The sequence below is a fragment of the Anoplopoma fimbria genome, chromosome 5 (genome assembly GCF_027596085.1).
Source record: "Anoplopoma fimbria isolate UVic2021 breed Golden Eagle Sablefish chromosome 5, Afim_UVic_2022, whole genome shotgun sequence".
NCBI classification, from domain to species: Eukaryota; Metazoa; Chordata; class Actinopteri; order Perciformes; family Anoplopomatidae; genus Anoplopoma; species Anoplopoma fimbria.
The window spans coordinates 566,385-587,697 of NC_072453.1; the positions used below are offsets into that span (position 1 = coordinate 566,385).

At 41.1% G+C, this 21,313-nt stretch overlaps 3 protein-coding genes across 3 annotated transcripts; 1 reads left to right on the forward strand and 2 right to left on the reverse strand.

Annotated features, from left to right (window-relative positions):
- Positions 1-2,915: 2,915 nt before the first annotated feature.
- On the reverse strand, positions 2,916-9,368 carry eme1 (essential meiotic structure-specific endonuclease 1). The gene is made up of 9 exons (XM_054599262.1): positions 9,036-9,368; positions 7,724-8,443; positions 7,498-7,625; positions 7,190-7,285; positions 5,466-5,587; positions 5,205-5,343; positions 4,465-4,580; positions 4,180-4,369; positions 2,916-3,279 (listed from the first exon to the last, which is right to left on the reverse strand). The coding sequence occupies exons 2-9, from the start codon at positions 8,415-8,417 to the stop codon at positions 3,103-3,105; spliced, it is 1,662 nt and encodes a 553-aa protein (XP_054455237.1). The 5' UTR covers positions 8,418-8,443; positions 9,036-9,368; the 3' UTR covers positions 2,916-3,102.
- Positions 9,369-9,566: 198 nt separating this feature from the next.
- On the forward strand, positions 9,567-12,680 carry mrpl27 (mitochondrial ribosomal protein L27). The gene is made up of 4 exons (XM_054599266.1): positions 9,567-9,672; positions 10,040-10,168; positions 11,772-11,839; positions 11,945-12,680. Exons 1-4 carry the CDS (start codon positions 9,633-9,635, stop codon positions 12,149-12,151), a joined length of 444 nt encoding a protein of 147 aa, XP_054455241.1. The 5' UTR covers positions 9,567-9,632; the 3' UTR covers positions 12,152-12,680.
- A 135-nt stretch (positions 12,681-12,815) lies between these two features.
- LOC129091586 (uncharacterized) lies at positions 12,816-20,585 on the reverse strand. Its single transcript, XM_054599265.1, has 5 exons — positions 20,416-20,585; positions 19,525-19,619; positions 17,734-17,829; positions 17,459-17,620; positions 12,816-16,539 (listed from the first exon to the last, which is right to left on the reverse strand). Exons 1-5 carry the CDS (start codon positions 20,450-20,452, stop codon positions 16,315-16,317), a joined length of 615 nt encoding a protein of 204 aa, XP_054455240.1. The 5' UTR covers positions 20,453-20,585; the 3' UTR covers positions 12,816-16,314.
- Between the last annotated feature and the right edge of the window lie 728 nt (positions 20,586-21,313).

Sequence of the window (21,313 nt, forward strand, 5' to 3'; positions counted from 1 at the left end):
TGAACTGTACCATAAATCTAATCTTGGGTGTGCTTTTAACACTATTACCTTGCTGTGACTAAAAAGATCTACCTTAAAGGGATAAATGGGAAGAACCCTTACCAAAGGGCGGTTCAGTGTGGTATTGAGAACCTGTGATGAGAAAAACTAGTCATTGCTCAACACTGTATTTCACAGAGTGAGCCAGTGACCTACGTTGAATAAATTTTCCCAGCTCATTGCAGTCTTTTACTCTCTCTGAACCATCTCTTTCACCGTGGACTCTCTGTATGCAGCACCTGGGCCGAGGCATGTTGCTCATCTCTTAAGCCCATTTAACAGCTCGTTACCCATTCGTCCCTTTCTCCCCGTTTCGACACTCATCACTTCTTGGTCAGGTTCCATTTTTGCTAATGCGGTTTAAATGAGCCATGGGCATTGTGAAGCGAAGTGGAGCAGATTCGTGGCGGCATTTTACCCACTGCACACCATGAAAACACAACCAGGCTCGACACACACAGGCAGTAAAGACACAGAAAGCTCAGAGGTTAGCAACGTAATTCAATTGGACAGCAGTTTAAATAGAGGAAAGGCCGTGGCGTTAAACTGCACATAATGCCTAATTAAACCTCATTAGAGGTGGGCCACAGAGATATTGTTCCACATAGAAGTAAACTGTGAAACACAGGTTTGGTCATTCTGGCCTAGGTACTGGGGAAAAAAGATTTGTTGTAAGAACCATGAACATAGCTTCCAACTTTTTTGAAATTATTACTTAAATGGAAAGGCATGTCCTTTTCTCAAAATTTTCTGGATTCAGGGTTATAAGTAGGCCGGAACCTGTACCACTAAAGATTCAGTGTCTGTAGGCTGCCAAAACCCATGTACACCAACGGGTTTGCAGTTCAACAAGAAACCTGCTAACGTTAGGTCAACATACAGTTAGTCACTTCCGCCAAGGAGGTTTGTTTTCGGATTGGTTAGTCAGTTTGTTAGTTCATACACGCATTACAGTATCAACACTTTCATATGAATTAACTTTGCAAAAATGTTGCGTCTCCGAATAAACGGAAAAAAACATTTGCATCTGAGGAAAGTCACGTGAACGCCCCCTCAAGTCGGAACAACTCAATAGCTAATGCGTTGTTAAAGCCAACAACTGCTCTTCTTTGTAGCGACTGAATTGTTTCCACATTACAACTTAAAAGCACATGAACACACCGGGGTCGGAAGAACCGTGTTTGTATCTGTGGGTAGAATGATTTCCCAACTTGTGAAACAGGACCATCGAGGGAGCATGTGAATGCACCATTGTCTGCGCTCTCTAATGGGGGAGTGCGATTCTGCTTTACTTTTAAATTACTTCTAAATTGTTCCAGTGTGTTTTTGTGGCCAGCACAGACATGCAGGTTTTTAAAATGTGTTTTTTGCTTTTCCAAAACTGTTACCTTGGTCTACTGCTGGCAAAGGGCAACTTCTGCTGCAGCTGATATAGGGAGCGCTGTGGGTTATTTGGCAGGCAATCGTTTCTTGCAAAAATCTCCCAAATAAAATGACAGACAGAATGTTTCATGATGCTCAGTTTTGATTCCAACAACACGGACAGTAGGTCAAACAAGCTATGCGACCTTTGTAGTTCTGCAGGCATAACAGCATGTGTGCACTTTTTTTTTTCCTAAACACACACAGTGCCTGTAAACTGGCTAACTGCTGTGGATTCATTTAGTTGTAATTCTGTTGCACTTCAACCATTTTAACACTCACCCTACCAACATATTTAACATACAAGAACTACTGAGTGAATACACAGAATTAACTGTAATAACAGTAAAAAATAAACTACTTTTAAGGAACAGCCATCATAGCAAGTTAACGTATTTCTTCAATTAGGCCCCATGACAAACATTCTATTTATCTATTCTATTTGATCTATTAAACCTGCATGGACTACAATTTTTACTTGAGTCCCCCAGTAAGTGGGAAGAGGGTTAAATTAGTTATTTGCTATACATTATGTCAAGTGTTTCCGATATCTTTCTACATCATAAAGGCTTTAAAAAAAATGTTCAGGGAAGCACAACGCTGCTGGTGGGAGGAGAACATTATGAAGCGATGAAAGTTGTGGTAGTAGTACGAACAAGAACTTCCATATACTTTTCACCCTGGACTCTAATAACTCTGGCTATGCCAACTATGGGTCATGCTAAGTCTGCATGTGCCAACTTCGTTGTAATTGAATGACAATTAAATAAAAGTTTAACTGTTGTTTCATTTGATTTTATATAACTAATTTCATGATGAAAGAGCAGCTAGTTTGGTTAGCTAGTAAGCTAGTTTGGTTGCCAGACAGTTGCTCTGGGTTAGCTACAGTAGCTAATTTAGGTAGCTACTTTTCGTATTTACTTACTCAAGCATTTTAGATATCTCCAGAGAGGACAACGCAAACAAATACAAATTTGCTACAACTTCTCTTGCGTGTGCACATGCTAAGTCAACAACGTTTTACGTTCAAACACGTTACCTAGCTGCGTTGAAGCTAGCCCGATCCTCGGGGCTCCTGTCTTTCCTTTTAGTGAAACCGGGAGATCTTGTGCTGCACAATTCTCATTATTTATGTAAAACTGAAGAGATATATATAGATCTATACATATGCTTTCCAACAATGTATAATATTTGGAGGAGGCTCTACAGCTGAGATGTTAGCATGCTCCAAAGTCAGAATGAATAAGACCCACCTTGGAAAGTACGAAAATGTTCTTTAAATCACTGCGTATGACAGAAGCTAACACCTACCCCCAACCGGTTCCCCCTCAGGTAAATACTGTCAGCATTTTTGCTGTAGTTTGTACCATTAGCGCTGTTAGCACTTTAAGCATTGAGCCGCCGGCTGAGTCACCATGTTTAGAGCAATTAAAAGGCAATATAAATGCTCAGGATCTTGTGCCTTTAATGGTTGCATTCTTCAAAAATGCAATTTCATGAAACTAAAATATATACATAAGAAAAAGGACATAAAAATGTAATGTAATAAAAATAGAATTCTTACTACATAGTTTAAAAATTCAATTTTCTAAACAGAAACTGCCGCAGTCCAAAGATGAGAAAAATCTTATTTCAAAAAGGTCAGACGGTGGAGTCCAGAGTCTGCTGAGGATCGCAGGAGTTCATCATGAGGAAGAGGCGTTTGGAAAGCTCCGGGCCGACGCGTCGAGTTGTGGAGGTGACGCCTTCTCCTCGGCGGATCAGAAGGTCAGACAGCAGGGAGAGCCTCTCGCGGTCGGTCTTGCACAGATTGTAAGCCTGCAGAAAGACAGGGAAGTATTTCATATTAAAAAGTTATAAAATGTTAATGTTTTGCAGATGTGACTGCAAATGTTTTGACCTGTATGTGTTGCGTTGATATTTAAACCTCCATAAAATAGTAATTCTGTTGTAGGCTACACTCCATTGACATCTTGAAGCAATAAAGATGCATTAGCAGTAAAATGCATGTCTCTAAGTCCAAACTAAAGAAGGGAAAGGAAGAAATTTGACCCTGGAGTAGTAATGTTTTCTAACTGCATAATGATCTATTTGTAGGGCAGCTAGCTTCAAGACACGGTTAAGTACCCATGAGGTTGTGGTACATCAGTGTAGCGTTAGTAGAAGCAGTATCAAATTAGAAAAAGGTTTGTTAAGGTTATCTTCCTAGAGGATTCAAGAAAAAAATCACATCAACATCGCCATGGTAGAGAGCTAGAGCTAGTTTGGTTAGCTGGTGCACTAGTTTCGTTAGCCAGACAGTTACTCTGAATTCAGTTAGCTAAAGTAGCTAATTCAGGTAGCTACTTGTTGTATTCACTTACTCAAGCATTTTAGATATCTCCTTTAGAGGACAACATAGACAAATACTAATTTGCTACAACTTCCCTTGCATGCCAACATGCTAAGTCAACAACATAGAACGTCATACTACCTTCCGTTTTCAGTGTTACTTTACTTTACTTTTAGTGAGACTGGGAGATTGTGTGCTGCACCATCATCAATATCTATGTTTATGCTGTTATTACAAGAAAAGCCTCTTGTTAAGTAATTTAGTACGTGTAAGGAGACAAAATTTGGCAATGTCAGAGAAATCTTGTTGTAACATACGTTGTGGTAAAAGAGGTGCAGTGATGGTTAACTGGGCCGCTATGAGCAGTGTGTCAGCAGAGTGTGTACCTTCTTGAGTAGCTGTGGGGAGGGATACGCTGCCAGGATGGCCGAGGCCATGTCCGGACTGACTCTGTTCAACTGCTGGATCTGTCTCTTCCACACCTGCTGCAGTCCCTTCCCGGCTCTGTCCACCCGCTGCCCCCCCGCCCACTCGCTCTCCAGGTAGAACGAGAAGCCTGTCTTCTCCCTCTCTCGCCTGTGAACATGCAGAGGAAACGTATGTTTGATCTAGGAAGGAGGGAAAAGAGTGTCGGCAGAGTTGTAAAGAGTAGGAACTGCGAGCTCGCTCACTTGAAAGGGGCTTCCGCGACGGCTCTGGTCGTCATGGTGATGTGATCCGAGAAGTCCTTCCAGTTTGACAAGAAGCGGATGGAGACGCCAGTGTGAAGCTGGAGATGCACCACTGCCTGATGGGATTTTCAGGTAAATGAATGGTACTTTTAAGTGTTCAGATCTATTAAGAGGTTTTATGTGTTTTTCTGCATTGACTACAGGGTTTTTAAGGCGTAAAGACTCATTAAATAATGCAACTAACATTACAGGTACCCATTAATTTATACCAACTTCACTTTATTTGCAAATTAAGGGGTTTACCTCAAGTAGCTGGATAGTGTTCGGGTCAAATCTGACCGATTTACAACTTTAATCAATCATATTGTGTTTTCCATCTGATTGCCTCAAGGACTTATTATATCCTCCACACTAGGCATTTGAACATATGAAATTGCTGATCACCACTTTCATTGAATTTTGAGTGGTTTAGTCAACTTTGTTACACCCATGGTGTTCCCGGAAACACTAGATTATGTCCATTCCTCAGATGGAAAACAGCCCCATACACACCCACACATCCACAACCACACAAAATGCATACATTTTCTCAGATAATGCCCTAAAATCCCATTTCAGAAAACGCATCTTTAGTGACTGATAAATTAAATTGAATCAGTTTCATAGTGAATAATTTAACAAAGTCTGTTTTCGATTATGAAAAATGCTCATGCACGTCGTCCTCCACTTATCCGAATTACCTCCTCCACCTCCATTCGAGACACCTCAGGTCGCGCCTCATCCCCACCATTTTTCCTCCTCTTCTTCGCTTTCCCTCCCCCTCGCTCCTCGCCTGCAACTGCCTCTCGAAAGCGCTTCTGGGTCTGTGACTTCTGGGATCTGCAGACGGACAAAAACAAAGTGTACACCGGACAGCTCCCTTTGCTCCGTCTCCAGGTGACAAACCGAGGACTATCTTATAAACTAAATGATGAATTAAAAGTGACGCTGTCCTTCCCTACCTGAAGTATTTCTCCAGATCGATCACTGCCAAGCTGAGGACCTTACTGGGGCAACGTCTCTGCTGCTCCTGCACCCAGGACGTCAGGGTCGGACCAGAGCCACTCCCACCGAGCCTCTCTTCCTGCATCAGACACACCCACATGCACCCGCCAGCTGCTGTAAATAAACAACCGTTACCCTTTGTCCAAATGTGGATTAATCCACCACGGAAAATAGTCCCAAACAAAAGCACTATTACCTCCTGTTTGATAAGGGTTTTCTTGTTGAGACAATATATATTTGTGAGATGCTAGATATCTTCAGTACAAATCAGGAGGCTTGGGTCTGAGTGTCTTTTCACTGCATCAGTCACATTGACACCCCCGCCCGACCACTTCGCTCTGCTGCCTCGGGGCGATTGGTTGCCCCGTCGCTCAGAGGTCCCTGCGGCCGATCCACCCGGTCACAGCTTTTTCTGTCCTGGCCCCTCAGTGGTGGAATGAACTCCCCACTGACGTCAGGACAGCAGAGTCGCTGCCCATCTTTCGGCGCAGGCTGAAAACTCACCTCTTCAAGAAGTACTACCCTGAGCCTTCCTCGTAGCACTTATTGTATTCGTATTAGTTTGTTGCACTTATCCTATTCGTATCAGTTCGTTGCACTTATTATATTCGTATCAGTTCGTTGCACTTATTGTTTTCGTAGTAATTTGCCTCTGCACTATACTTCTGCTCTGGTTTATGCTTTAAGATGCTTGTTTAAGAAAGGAGATGCACTTATGACTTCTGGTGACTAGTAGTTCTCTTGAATACCTATGTTGAATACACTTCCTGTAAGTCGCTTTGGATAAAAGCGTCTGCTAAATGACTGTAATGTAATGTAATGTAATTGACTATATTGACACGCACATCAAGTTTTTGCTGCTACTCCATTTTTGATTCTCCGTTCTGAATTTTATACGAGCCACTGCTTACATGTACTGTAAACAACACCCTGCATTCTATATAAGGCCTCATTCCGCAAGTAGCATTGTCCGACTAAGATGAGGGACATGCCGATATTATACAGGTTTTGAGAGCGTTCTCTGGACATGGAAACGGTGCGTATGGTCAGCATCGCACACCGGTGGGAACCTCCAGTTGTGCCTAGTGATGAGAACTTGCATTATCTCTACTGACCAGCAGGGGGCTACTCCTCTGTTTCAAGTATTTTGTGCATGTAAACGTAGTCGGTGAGTAAAACGTATAACATCAGCCTTGTCCTGGTATTTCTGTTACAGAAATATTATTTCAATCTCAATCATTATCTCTCCGTCTCAACATTTAGTGGTGCTTATTACGGACTGTGACGAGCAAACAGCACTCAGCAATTGTCTTGTAATATGTTTTTGTTTAGAGATAATATATGAGGTATATATTATGGCCATATGTTTATAGCTATTTAATATTGCTAATGATGCCTTCATACTTCACTTAAAAAAAAAATATCCTCTGCTTATAGGGTCATTAAAGCAACTTGAATTATTCCTATGTATTGGTACATTCATATTTCTTCTAATTAACATACTTCTACTTATTACTCTGTTACTCTATTGTGATGTCGTTTCCTGTCCCTCTGTCTGTTCTGCTCTCACCCCAGCTTTATTCTCATATCTTGACCACGTTTTCCCACGTTTTCCCATTAATCTGGGTTTCATTTTTAAAGCAGCGTTCGCCCTGTGGACTGCAATGAAACGAGCACCAACCTGAGCGTAGCCGTGGATCAGAGTGATGAAGTCGTCGACCGTCATCTGCATCACCACGTGGGGCTCTGGCACACACGCGCTGCCATCGTCGTCTGGCTGGAAACACACAGGGGAAACAGAGGTAGAGGACCAGTGATCCATCACTCGCTACTAAACATTTCATTACAACGCACACACAATGGATGAGTGCTCATAAAAACTGCCTCTAAACCATTGTCCCTTCCGTTTGTCTCAAGTACACATAGTCATGCGTCACCCTGAATGGGGCGCAGCAGTAGGGGCGATAATTTGTGTTTGTTTGTTATCACCTGAGCACAGGGAGCCCTCCTCATCCAGCTGACGCTGCGCGGGAATGGTTGCTTCTCTACGGCGCAGCTGCAGCCCAGGGCCTGCACCGACGACAGCAGGGTGCCGCCTCCTTCCAGCTGCAAAAGAGCTGCAGACACACACAAAAAAAAATAAAAAACCACATCCACGAACAAATCACAGGTCATAGCTTGAATAATGCCATAAATCTTGGATAAGTCTACAGACCTGGGTCCACGGCCACCACCATGTGCTTGATGCACTCCTCTGGCCTCAAGGCCTTGGCTGCCTCCGCCAGAGCTTTCCTCTCTGCTTTCTGTCTCTCTTGTTCCTGCTTTGTTGCCTCCTTGCCCCTCTGCTGTCCCTCCCTGGCCTGCCTCTTCTGCAGAGCCTCCTCCCGGCAGGCCTGGATCTCCTCTTCCGTCCGCTTGGCAGGTTTCCTCCTGGCAGGAGAGGTGTCGGTGGGAGGCGACCATCTCTGAGCAGCCACCACCTCAACTGGGCTCACTGTTCTTACCTGATGGAGGCCGAGCGGACTATCGGACTCAGGAAACACATTCTGGCAAGGGAGCAGAGAGCTGGCCAGATTGGATGGCGAGCAGCGCTCAGCATCTTTCCCATTACCGACGGCGGACGAGGTGCTAATCGCATTGACTCGCCTCTGCTCGAGTCTCTGTGCCAAAGGGACATAAGGTTCCCCGTCATCAGAATCGCTGCTGATCATCAGTACATCAGCCTTCCCTGTGTGTGCGCCCGTGTTGCCCTTCGCTTCTGAGGACTTGGGTTCTGAATTGGAGCCATCTGAATCTGGTTTCCCTGCGTGGCCCTGTGAGGCTCGGCGGAGGCGTCGACCCGGCTGGAGGAAGTCAAACACAGGCAACTCCTCATCTAGGTCACTGGTGGAGTCACTGTAGCTGCCCATGTTCTTTCATGTGCAAGCGAAAGATCCTGTATATGACAAAAGAGAAAATAATTACTATAGGATCATCGAAAGGACCAAGCTTTTGCCCCAGAAGTGTCTTTTTTTCAGTTTAGAGACACCCAACCAAGCTTCATACAGAAATCTTAAAAAATTGTGACATAGTATCTGCCAGATCATTACCTAAATTAGACTGTAAGTATGGTTATTCCTCTAACTCTGGCGTGCAGATAACCCACCACGCAGAACTTATTCCAATAAAATTGAGTTGTTGTTTTTTTATACATAGTTGGTGCATACTGCTTGTTAACGCCCACAACTGTGTGTTTTGGTGTCAGAGAATGTGGAGGACCAATTACAGATGTCAATAAGAAGTAATCAGCAACGTTACTTATCGCTGCTCCGTGGTGCAATGGATAGATTACTATTTTAGCTCTGCAACCATTGGGCAGAACTTACGGAAAAGAAAAACGTTACTTTTATAAATTGTGTTTGGAGCAGCATTTATGTTCTATCAAAAAGACAAGCTGCAGCAAAAGCACTGAGCAGCCAACGTTAAAATAGAAAGAGACGCAGCAGAAGTAAGGTTAGCTGGAAGCTCACTATGCTTTTCATACTCACTTTCTGAAATCTTGCATACAGATGTGAATTAATTGAATAAGTAAGATTCTAAGGTAAGGACTCGCTACTTGCACTAACTGGCTAGCTCAGCACACAGCACGTAAAGTTGTTTTTGCATAAGAGAGCATTTGATTTCCCGGCTAATGTTGCATTCAAATTTGTGGAAAGACCCTAAACTTCCGTTTAACACAGTCTGTCCACTTTTAGCCTATGCTTTTAAAATTAAACTAATTTCATAAGGGACCCTTTTCGTTTGTTTTATGAAAAACTAAAAGTTATGTTTGCCTTAAGCCACTATTAACTCTAATTGTGTAGTGTGACATTATATTTTTTTCATAAACTCAGAATCCTATAAATATTGTTGTTTTTGTTCTTTTTTGGCATTTCAAATATTGTTTGTAGTTTTTCTTAATGACGCTGAGGCAAGCGTTTCTTTTTTTTAGGGCATTTCACAACAGCTTTTAAACTAAAGAGGGTTTTGTATTTGTTGTCTGCTGATACGGTCTGACATCTTTCAGGGGGATCTTGAACGCAGCAAATAAAGAAAAACTCCGGATGTGACGCAACGACGCAGTGGCGCGAGTGACATCATTCAAGATGGCGGCGCTGGCGTCCTTGATGCTGAAGTCCAGAGCAGGTATCGAGTATCTAAATTAATAGTTTAATACGTTCTACCAACATTTACAAACTGCACTTGCGAACGTAAGAAATGGGCATATTTATTCTCAGCTGCTCTGTGTTTTCTTCTAACATTTTTCAACGTTTTAAACCTGATACATGCTAACTAGCAGAGCTAGCTCAATGTGTAATTTAGCACTGAATGTCATAGATACTTGATGACAGTGTTCACATTCAGAAAAAAAATACTTTTGCAGGGAATGTCTGGCGTATGGTCATTAGCGACACGTAAAACACTAACTTAAGTTGATGCTTCATTTGAAGGTCGTTCTGGGATACGGTGGCTGTGTGTGACTTCACCTGCATGTCTGTGCTGCTGGTTTCAGGTCTGCTGGTACCCGGCCAGACTTCTCTTCTGGACTCTGTGAGGTTCGCTTCTAAAAAGGCTGGTGGCAGCAGTAAGAACGTCGGCGGAAAGAGCCCCGGTCGGAGATATGGCTTCAAGAAACAAGATGGTAATAACATATCATTTTTAAAGACACTTCGCATGAGCGCAGTAGCTATTCATCCCTTAGACCAGGGGTGGGCAATTATTTTTCCCAGGGGGCCAAATGAGCAACTGAAAATATTTTGGAGGGCCGGGCCAAAATGCCGAACTCAATTATGCATAATATACATTTTATTTCTATATAAAAAGCAGTAAATGGCATTGTTTTGACCGCTGGTAAGAGTGTATGTTATTATTTGGCAATTAAAAGGTGAGGTTAGCTTTCAAAAATATCATTTATTCAAATAGAATTTCCAAAATGATAAACAAAATGTGAAACATTTGACTCATTTTCAGTCACATTAATAACAAAGGGCATTTTGAGTTTCATATACTATTGAAACAAGGATTTTCTTAGCTTTCTAAAGACATCACATCATCTTTGTAGCCAAAATAAACAAGACATGTCACTGAACTGTGTAAAGAAAAGTGTCCCAGTTTTGTAGCCTTTTTGACTTTACATGCCTATATTAAACATTTAATGTTTTCAAAAAGAAATCCGTTGATGTCCGCGCTCGTTCGGCATCAGTCAGTGTTTGTATTTCTCTATGTTCGTAATGCCGTTTCAGACTGTCCTCACAGGCGACATGCTCCCCACAAACCAAACACACAGGTTCACCCTGGACTTCAGTAAAGAAACATTAGTAGTCCATATTTGTTTGAAAGTTCTGCTTTCGGCATCCACTTTTCTCTTTTTGGCATGAGCCGACATTTTCGCATTTTTCAGGGTGACACGGAAGGTAGACAGGTTGTCAATCACACGCATTTCACGTGCACAGTTGACGTGCACGATTGCGTGCACTGTGAGAATAAATGGGCTTCAAAATAAAAGCAATGCGGTTTTAGTCCACCCATAAGATAATTAGAAAATATGTTTTATTTTCTAATTATCATGTAATCTTTCGCGGGCCGTACAATGCCCAGGTCTGCCTTAGACTCAAGTTGATTTCGACGTGACAGCCTGTTACAACGCAGATACATATTATTTTTCAAATTACAGTAAGGAGAGAAGCTGATGCTCAACATTAGTTAATATTAATCCATATTGTTAAAGAAGGCAGGCATTTTTGTATATTTTTCTTACTATGAATAACCCTAATGAAAAACCCAAACAAGTTATTTCTATGAGATACACCGAACCAAAAGAATGCAGTCTAATACAAAAGTAACAATGGAGTAAATCTTCCATCATAAAAGTCAACCTTTATGTTGATACAGTTTTAGAGAACTGCTGATTTAAAACAGAATTTTTTAATGTTTATGTATATTCCACAAGATGTTTACATAATGATGACAGTGACAGGAGTTTAATAATTAATAATAATTAAGCCTTTATTAGTCCCACAATGGGGAAATTCGGTTCTCTGCATTTAACCCATCCCGGAGGAGCAGTGGGCTGCAATGAAGCGCCCGGGGAGCAATTTTGGGGTTAGGTGTCTCGCTCAAGGACACCTCGGCATGTTGCCGGTAGAGGGGTTGACCCACCGACCTTGTGGTTGTGGGTCAAGCGCTCTACCTCAGGTGCCACAGCCGTTTAGGTGATCTAACGTCTCTCTTCATCTGGTCACAAGGTAATTTTGTCCATGCCGGTAACATCCTTGCAACACAGAGGCTGATGAGGTATCACCCAGGAGCACATGTGAGTAACACCTTCTGTATTAAATCAAACGTCAATATGGTGTGGTGAAAATGTACACGTTCTCATCGTGCATCTCTCCTCCCTTCCTTCTCCCCTGTCCTGCAGGTGGGTCTGGGAACCAACAAGACGCTCTTTGCTCTGGAGGACGGCTACGTCAGGTTCACCAAGGAGGTCTACGTCCCGCCTCCACGCAGCCTGGAGGCCACCCGGGTCATCACCAAGCTGCCAAAAGGAGCTGTGCTCTACAAGACCTTCGTCAGCGTCATGCCAATCAAACAGGAGGGTACGTTTAAACTGGTAGACATGGTCTAAAACTGGAACAGACCGGACTGGGAAGTCCTGATCAAGAAGGATTTGTTTTTTGACACTTTGACTGATTTCCGGTGATCTAAGTGAACGGCAAACCATCAGCCACAAAGCAGAGAGGAGTCGGTGGACACATAAAAACTCTTGGTCTCTCCATGGCCACCTGTCTCCGAGTTCCATATTTATGTGACACACTTTATGGCACCTACTCAACAGAAAATCAACCCTGTCACACATGGATTTTCTTTCTTTTTTTTTCCAGTGTATTGACACAAACTTAACTAAATCAAATGTATAAAGAAAACATTTCCAGTGAAGACTTGATTGATTTTGTGTTATGGGAGTCAACAATGTGGTGATTACTGTGTTTGACGATAAGATCATCCCAATATAGTCCATGATACATGTGCATTACTACGGGCAGGTGTCTTTTGTTACAGTTACTGTTCACTGAGATGATCACCCAGAACAACCCACCTTAATGAGCTGAGGTGCTGTAATACTGAACTATATTAAAGTTTTATACGTGAAAGTCTTTACATGTAACAACCTGGGTTTTGTGTCAAGGGTATTATCAAGGGTTATATGAATACTTATGACCATGTGATATTTCAGTTTTTCTTTTTTAATAAATTTGTTCTACATTTCTGTTTTTTCTGTCAAGATTAGCTCCCATTAAATGTATTTAAAAAAACATTTTAGTTAAATTCTTTGAAATTGTATTTTACAGCCTGACAACCAACCAATCAATACATCAAATGCTCTGACAAAAAAAAGCCAGTATCTGTGGCTGTTGCAGGACTGCAATAAGCCCGTCCAGTCATTTCATTAGAGCCATAAGCCATTAGAGCTCATTACATTTTGGGGGAGTGGCTTCGGAACAAGGCCTGAAGGGGCTGGCTGTCGGTGTCATTTCATTAGTAAACAACACTGGGCTGGGTTTTTGGGGTTGGATACTAGCTAACTCTAACTTGTATCTCCTGTGTTACCTACCCAGAGCTTTAATGGGCCAACTGTGAGCAATGGGATCCCACACGAACCATAATGTAATTTACATGAGCTTTTTCTGTAGTTGTTACTTTCTCTGCTTAATCGATGAGCATAGATAAAGACGGAGCTTGCTGAACTGAACAAGCTTTCAGGTGGTGTGAGACTCACCCCATTGGACGCCATAATTCACACAATAGAGACACAGAAGCACAAAACAATGTATTATTCCTGCATCAAAACACCCTGTCCACACGTCCCAATCAATCCCATTACACGCATTATTGACAGAAGATGACATGGGACACACTGATGAATGTAGAGTTTAAAATTACTGACAGGACATTAGATTAGAAATTAGATTTTTATGTATTTTTTTATGACATTGATTTCCCCCCACAAGCCTCAGGTGCCCCAGGAGATCAATCAGATTTAACCAAGCACATTCCCACAATCCTTTTTTAAGCACATTTTGATAAATGAGTGTTTAAAATATTAAAGGTTCAACACTGAGGATTACATTGATTGTTGCATATTGATTCACAGATATTTCTTGTTACAGAGAAGCTGAGTTAACAAGTGTCACATGGGGAGAAAAATAATGTTGGAAAGGTTCATTACTAAAACTGCCCACAAGATGGAGTACAATCACTACTTCATTACTTTATGTTTAGCTTGATTCACTGGGTCTACATTCACATATCTGGTCAGTGTCTTCATATATTGGAAGTTACAGGAAAAAATAAGCAACCTTAAGAATGATACCTTCAAAGGATTATGATTACTCTGTGACTTGGCTAAAAGGAAACCTTTGATGATTACTAGTCTCCATTGGGCTGTGGTCCTTATTGAACAACCCCTGTATGAGATTTGTTGTGATTGGTACGAGCTTATCAGTGAAATATTTTGTCAGCATTTCTGTAAAAACACTTTGAACAGGATTTAAGAGAAAAATGGGAACTGTTGTAGTTCAGCGGCTTGTGGTATGCAGGGGGAGTGTGGGTAACGCCTGGTACACTACATGGGAGTGGGAACGCTGTCATGAAGCAGAGTGATGAATGCGATGAGTATGCAGACATGGCGTTCTATTTGGAGGGTAAATCACTGTTTAATATACCAAAATGAAACTGAGCGATATTCCCATAAACAACGAGTGTAAGCAGTTGGATTATTTGAAGTCTGCTATGCTGCTTTTTTTCTCCCCTCCTTTTCAAAAAGAACAGAATGAGTCGTGAAAGTTACTGAATAGCTACCAGCTATTGTGCGAGATCTGCACTTCTTGGTTCTCAGTTCAGCCGGTATCAGTGCAGTTCGACCTCAGTGGACACACAAACAACAACGTGCAGTGTACTTCACCCAGTGGTCGCTTTTGTGTTTTCTGTGGTCAGTGTTTGATCGGGGTTAAAGAGTAACCATGCTGTCGTGCTTTACCTCTTAAACTCAAAGTGGCAGTCATTGGTGATGAGTGCAGGCCAAACACAGTTACTGTGTAAGCAAGGCTTGGTATAGAGGAGACCTCTATGAGAGTGCAACCTTTTGATTTTTATTAGCTTAGTTCAGGCAATTGTTTTACTTTAACAGTCTGTAAATGTGTGTCAACCACTGAAATATCTCAACAACTGTTAGATGGATTAGCATGAACTTTTGCACATACATTCATGGTCCTCAGAGCGTGAAGCCTAGTGACTTTCGCGATCCATTGACTTTTCCTCTAGCTCCAACAGCAGGTCGACAGTTTTTTTTTCTTAATATCTCAACGGCATTTGGTACAGATATTCATGGTTCCCAGATGATGAATCCTACTGATTTTAATGGATCCCTGATCTTTTTCCTCCAACTCCACAATGATGTGGACCCTTAGGGTGTTAAGTGAAATCTCGCAACAATTACTTGATCTATTGCCATAAAATTTGGTACAGATATTTATTTACACAGCAAGACTAACTGAAATCATTTTGGCAACTTTTTATCTAGCGCCATAATACGGGTCAAAATTGAAATTTGTCCAATACCTCTGTTCATGAGCAAATGCCATTCTGATGAGCCTCAGAGGCTCTTTGTGTTAAGTGCTTATTAGCATGCGAATAACTGGTGAAAATGGTAGCCAGACTATACCTACTAAACCTCACATTGTTAAGGCATTTTGAGCTTGTAAGCATGCTTATCTTAGCAGTTAGCTAAAAGTATTGCTGTCTCTGAAACGGCTATAGCTTTCGAGGAACAGATACACAAAATCCGTGAGACGCGCGTTTTTTTAAGATTGAAGGCTATTTTTCACGGGTTTTATCATGTGTATGTGTTTTCAATTTATTAACCATATCTGAAGTAGTTGGTTTGGATTGGATGACAAAACCCTTATATGATTTAGCGTCCATTGCTGCTGTCTAAAATGTCTCCTCTCTGCCCTGCTGTTATAACAGACATGTCTGAGCTGACTGCAATGGGCTCATATCTTTTTCTTTTAACCTAGGGCTTATGGGAAATGGTTTTCATTAAACACTTCTACAGGCAGAAATATTTTATTAACATTCCGAGTGAGGCTGTGTTCCGAGGCTGGATTTTAGTTGTTTTTTTTTTTACAAATGTTAATGTTTCCATTTTCTGCACCGAGGTTCCTTCTGTGACTACATATAAACAGTCTGTCATTTTTCCTGTACATTCTGCCATGTTGTGAATTATTAATCCTGAAAGATTTGAATCATCCTGGGTGTTGGTGAACAGCTTTATCATCCTCTGATAGTCTGAATGTTCTTTCTAGACTCTTATAAGAGTAGAAGTCTGACGGAAACACTTGACATTCAGGATTTAATTGGTGTCAAATCTGTTAAATTCAAAGATGTTAAGTAAAAAGCCAACTGTCAGTCTCTAAAGACTCTCATTCGTCAAACATTTGAATCCTTTCACCCATTATACCATTCTGGGACAAACACAATGAAAAACCTGCCGGGAATAGAGTGGACAATGCAGAGATGTGTCATTGTCACTCTTGGGGGAGTGTACAGCCAGAGAGTCTTTGTCGTGAGAATACATCCAAGCAGAATAACGGTGATCCATCAACAGCTCTGCCTCAAAGCACAACCATTCCCTTCCCGAAACTCATCTGTTGTCCCTAAAGGCGTCACTCTCTTGGCTTGTACAACTGTAGCCCCTCTTCATCATTCTGTGACTTGTCAAACGACACATCAGACAGACAGAAACAACCTGGAGCTCTGGAGCTCTGGAGCCGGGCAGTAGGAGGAAGACGGCCCCTGGAGCGGCGTGGGTGTTCGACCGGGCTCTTGCGTGTCTTCATTGAGGTTTGAGCTGTAACCCTGGGGGGGGACCGATGGGTGAACATACGGAAAACATAGATTTGCAGGTGGAACGTCTACGGATTGGCCAAGGGTTTCTTCATACGTTGGTGGAGGCTAGAATGGAGCGTGACAAAATGAAATATATTTAATGTAATGTATCTAAAGATATACTTTAAAGGTTACTCCCCAATTTTTTCACATAAAGATCAGTTTACAACGCTGTATAATAACTTAGGCTGTCTAAAATCTGAGAAAACAACCAGGAGGATGTCATCGGGGTTAATGAAGCTTTGGCTGGAAAACTACACATTTATAACAGAAAGGCTGTTTTACAATACAGGCATTTTTTTTTGCACGGCAACTCTTTATTTTTTCCAATTTAATTATCAATTCCAATATGGCTGGTTTGGAGCCCCAAAATGCTGAAAGTTTTTTTTTTTGTTAAATCTTGTGTGCGCTTTTTGTTATTTTTAGTCTTGTGCGTACAACTTAGTTATCATGTGGGAAGAAGTATATCTTGTGCGCACAAGATTTAAAAACACCTTATGGGACTTTTGGGGCTCCATAGTCTGGTGTAGTGCTAATAGAAAGGAGGAGTTGCTCCCCTTACGGTCTCCCCGTGGGACCTTATTTTGGCAAAAAATATGTAAGGAAGTCAACGGTTAGAGACAAAAAAAAATTGGATTCCGTTTAAAAATGTTCCTTGAATTACACCTATGATGATTGTCAATTTAAAAGGTGACTTTACCGAAAGTTGCAGATTGTTGGGGCAATTATTGAGACAGAGCTGGGCTAGCTGTTCCCCCCTGCTTGTCTTTATGCTAAGCGAGGCTAATTGCCTCCTGACTCCAGTTCCATACTTATTCCACAGACATGAGAGTGGATTTGATCTTTTCCTCTCGCTCTCGGAAAGAAAGCAGATAACTGTATTTCCTGCACTTCCTGCGTTTCAAGGTGAAGTGCAATAAAAAGTTTGCAGGAGAAACTACCTTCTACAGGACCAAACTGAATCTGCAGCCTTCTGTCCGCTCACCTCATCGTGGCAGCCGCTGAGGCCGAAGCGCCTTGAGATCATACTGTGGATCTGTCTCTGACGGTCCTTCTTACGAACGCTCTCATAGGATGGCAGCCTCGGCAGAGCCCCATTCAGGTGGTAGTCAGTTGGCTTCCCAACAATAAACAGCCCTACAGGGAGCTAGATTCCATACGCATACACATGAGCAGATACAATCTGATATTAAACTTCTGGCTGATGCATTTTTAAATCCTTGCAGCGATCAATTCTTATCAGATGATCAGCTTTTTTACCTGTTGTCCAAAAGCTCCCTGGTTCATGGCAGCCCTGTGCTCATTATGGGCGATGCCAATCAAAGAGTGCCTGCTGTGGTAATGGGGAAGCTCATCCTGGGAAATAAGAGATCATTGGCAATTTGTCTCAATTCAACATCCACGGCAAAGATTTTCTGATGGCATTGTACTCCAATGGACGGTGCATGATGAGGTCTTAGGTCGGATACCCAGCTGAGGAGCTCTTTGGTAAGAATCGTTATCAGCTCCAGTGGGGCTCTAAACTCCTGGTTGGGTTGTGTACTAGGGTTCTTACTATCTCTCATTCACAGGATTTAACCGCCTAGATTGTTAATTTTTCCCGTGGTGATGTAATATTGTGACATTTTTTATTATTATTAGGACTCTGGTGAACTGTACCGAGGGGCATCAGACCCTAAAGAGCCCCAATCCTCCCTCCATATCAGGGAGTTAAGGTAATTGGATGCCTGCAAATTTGTTAAGAAATTTGCATTTGAGGCAGTTTTTGCATTATTTGCTAATACTTTAGCCCCTTCTTATAGAGGTGTCCTTCGTCATGATCTGGATTGAAACTTTTATTATTTGAGTTAATACAGTTTAGTTGCATTATTGTGTTTAATGCCTAAATGTCTTAAATTTTAATTCTTTTAAATATAGTCACTTACGTTCACTGGACGCAAAAAGTCAAGATGGCGAAGGCGAAAAACACCAAACTCAAGCCTTCAAAATGGCCGTCCACAGACCAATGGGTGACGTCAGGAAGACTACGTCCAATTCTTATGTACAGTCTATGGTTGAGAGCCATGTGGAGGCGCTAGATATGCACTGAATATCGTATTAAGCACCGTTAATCGAACGACCACAAACTAATTGAAGCCTTCTATGGCTCCAGTAGTGCAGGTTGGTACGTACTCAATGCACACAGTGTTGTTGTTCCCAACAGCAAATGTATGCCCTGTGCATTGTCTCCTCATGCAACAGTTCGTATGATATCTTACGAAAAGTTTACTCATTTTACCAAAACATTTTTGCGTCTTCCTACGAAAGTCCAGCGGGTTGTGCAAATTTTCCCTTGTTAACGTGCATAGCCTTTTCAGAATAAACTTCTGTCTTCACAAGAAAGTCAGTTAGATTTAGGCAACAAAAACTACTTAGTTAGGATTAGATTAATATCATGAAATATTATTTAGGTTTCTGCAACAAAACTACTTGGTTAGGTTTAACCTACAACAGATCGTGAAATACTTAGTAAGGTTTAGACACCAAAACTACTTAGTTAGGTTTTGTCTCCTGGCTGAAACATGGCTGTTTTTAATTCCTCATTCATGATTGTGTGGATAACATACAAAAGCATTTTCGCAGGATATCTACGAATTAAGGCGCATCATTATTTTTCTGTAGGCATAGCTACGAATGATGGATGAGACCAGACTGCCCTGGGAACTGGTGGATCAGGTCATGTCTCTGGAACTGCTCTCCGTTTTTGTTGTTGTTGTTGATGGTTTATTCATTTTCTATTGCTTCTTTTGTATACTGTGCTACATGGGCTTCTGTACACTATATGTTATGTTAAATCCATTCATTATAAATGATTCAAAAAAGACTGTGTAGAGAGTGCATTATGGGGGATGTAGTGCTGTGAGGCTACAACTGTATAACAACACCTAAAGACGATCTCATCCCAATAAAATCTGGTATTAAGGGGTCGATTCTGTGAATTCTTCTGGAACAGTTAATGGGACAGAAGTCCAAAGTCTTTCTGTGATTACTGTAGTAAACAGTTGTTCTTACAGTCCTGGGGGGGGTGAATCTGCAGCAGAGAGGATTTTTCCTGTACAGGACCACCACCATCATCAGGATCATTAAACTAAACGCCACACAGGACACTGAGGAGGGAGAGAGAAACAGCACACTGTACATGTTAGAATAAATAAAGACAGTATGGAGGGGTCTCTGGACACCAAGTAGCAATATAGGTAATGTCTAAGTGATGCCTATGTACATGTAGTGATAGCTGCCATTTGTAGATGTCTAATTCACAATTCTGCACAAAACGGTTTTTTTTTCCCAATGTGGCCTTTATTGGCCTTTCAATAAGATTTGTGTGGAGAAGATTTCATTGTTACGTTGCAGTATAGTTCTCTGCTCAGATTTCAGTTTGTCTAAAAAATGAACTAAAAACAAGAACACCACGTTATCTGAAAAAGAAGATTCACAGCTTATTTCACCAAATGATTACAAAAGGTTCTGTTGACAGACACAAGTTGTGTTGTGTCATGTTACTTTCAACAACTTTATTTAGTATTAAATACATAAATAAATACACAAAAAAGGAAATAGGAATATATATATAAAAAAATATAAATATATAAATGGATATGAAATAAATATATAAATAAATAAATTAGGCAATAAATATATAAATAAATGTAAAAACTATATATATATATATATATATATATATATATGAAATATGTATGTATTTATACAGAAACACAGCTACAGATTCAGTAGGCACAAATCTCCCCCCACATCTCCCTAGTATAATTGCTGGTAACTAAAAACGTCTATCAAATGTTTAATGGAGTATAAAGAAAAATACCAATTTAGCTTAGCGACAAGATGGCTTTCCTCACTTTTTTAACATCATTAAGATAAACAACGCAGATAAAACAAACTCACCCGAAGCCACGATGACAGTCAGCAGCTCCGGGCTCATCTCAGGGCTCTCTGTGGAGCCGGTGGTGAAGCAGATGTGGAACTTTAATCTGAGTCTACACACATTATGAACAGCTTCCACACAAAGCGCTCTTTTGATTTGATGTCGAGGGAAACAGCTGAGTCATCAGCTCTTTCTCTCCCCGAAATTGTTCCAAACTCTCCTGCACACCGCACTGAGCCAGCGGGTAAACATTAACACAGAGAGAGAGGAGGCTGTGGAGCCTCCGGCTGAGACGACACACAGCTGACTCTAGTGCAAACTCTAGTGGATTTAGCGGACATGCGCACTCGGCCATGCTAATTGTTTATTTTTGTATATTTATTCATTTTAATCCGAAAATTAATATATATTTATTTATTTATTTATTTGTATGTGTTGTCATATTCTCCAAATAAATTAATTCCTGATAATGGAAACACTCATTGTTACTTTGTTCGGTGTTGCAATAAATTGTAAACGGCTTTGACTGCGGTCCCGTTGTTATGGTTACTAATTTTAGAGACGATACGCCATTTGTGCTACTTGCATTCCATATATGCTTTGTGGATTCTCCAAACTTTAAATTTGAATTGTAAAAACCATGAAAATCATTGTTACTTTGTTGCGGTGTTGCAATAAATATACTGCGGTATATATAAACAGACAATTTGACGGAATATATATATATATATATATATATATATATATATATATATATATATATATATATATATATACACACACACATACAAATAATACAAATAATACATAGCGTGACAAATTACCAAAATCACTGCTAGATACAATAAAACAACATACAATATAATATAATATTGTGATTCTTCTATATTTAGGTACTGCGTTTTTATTGATTCATTA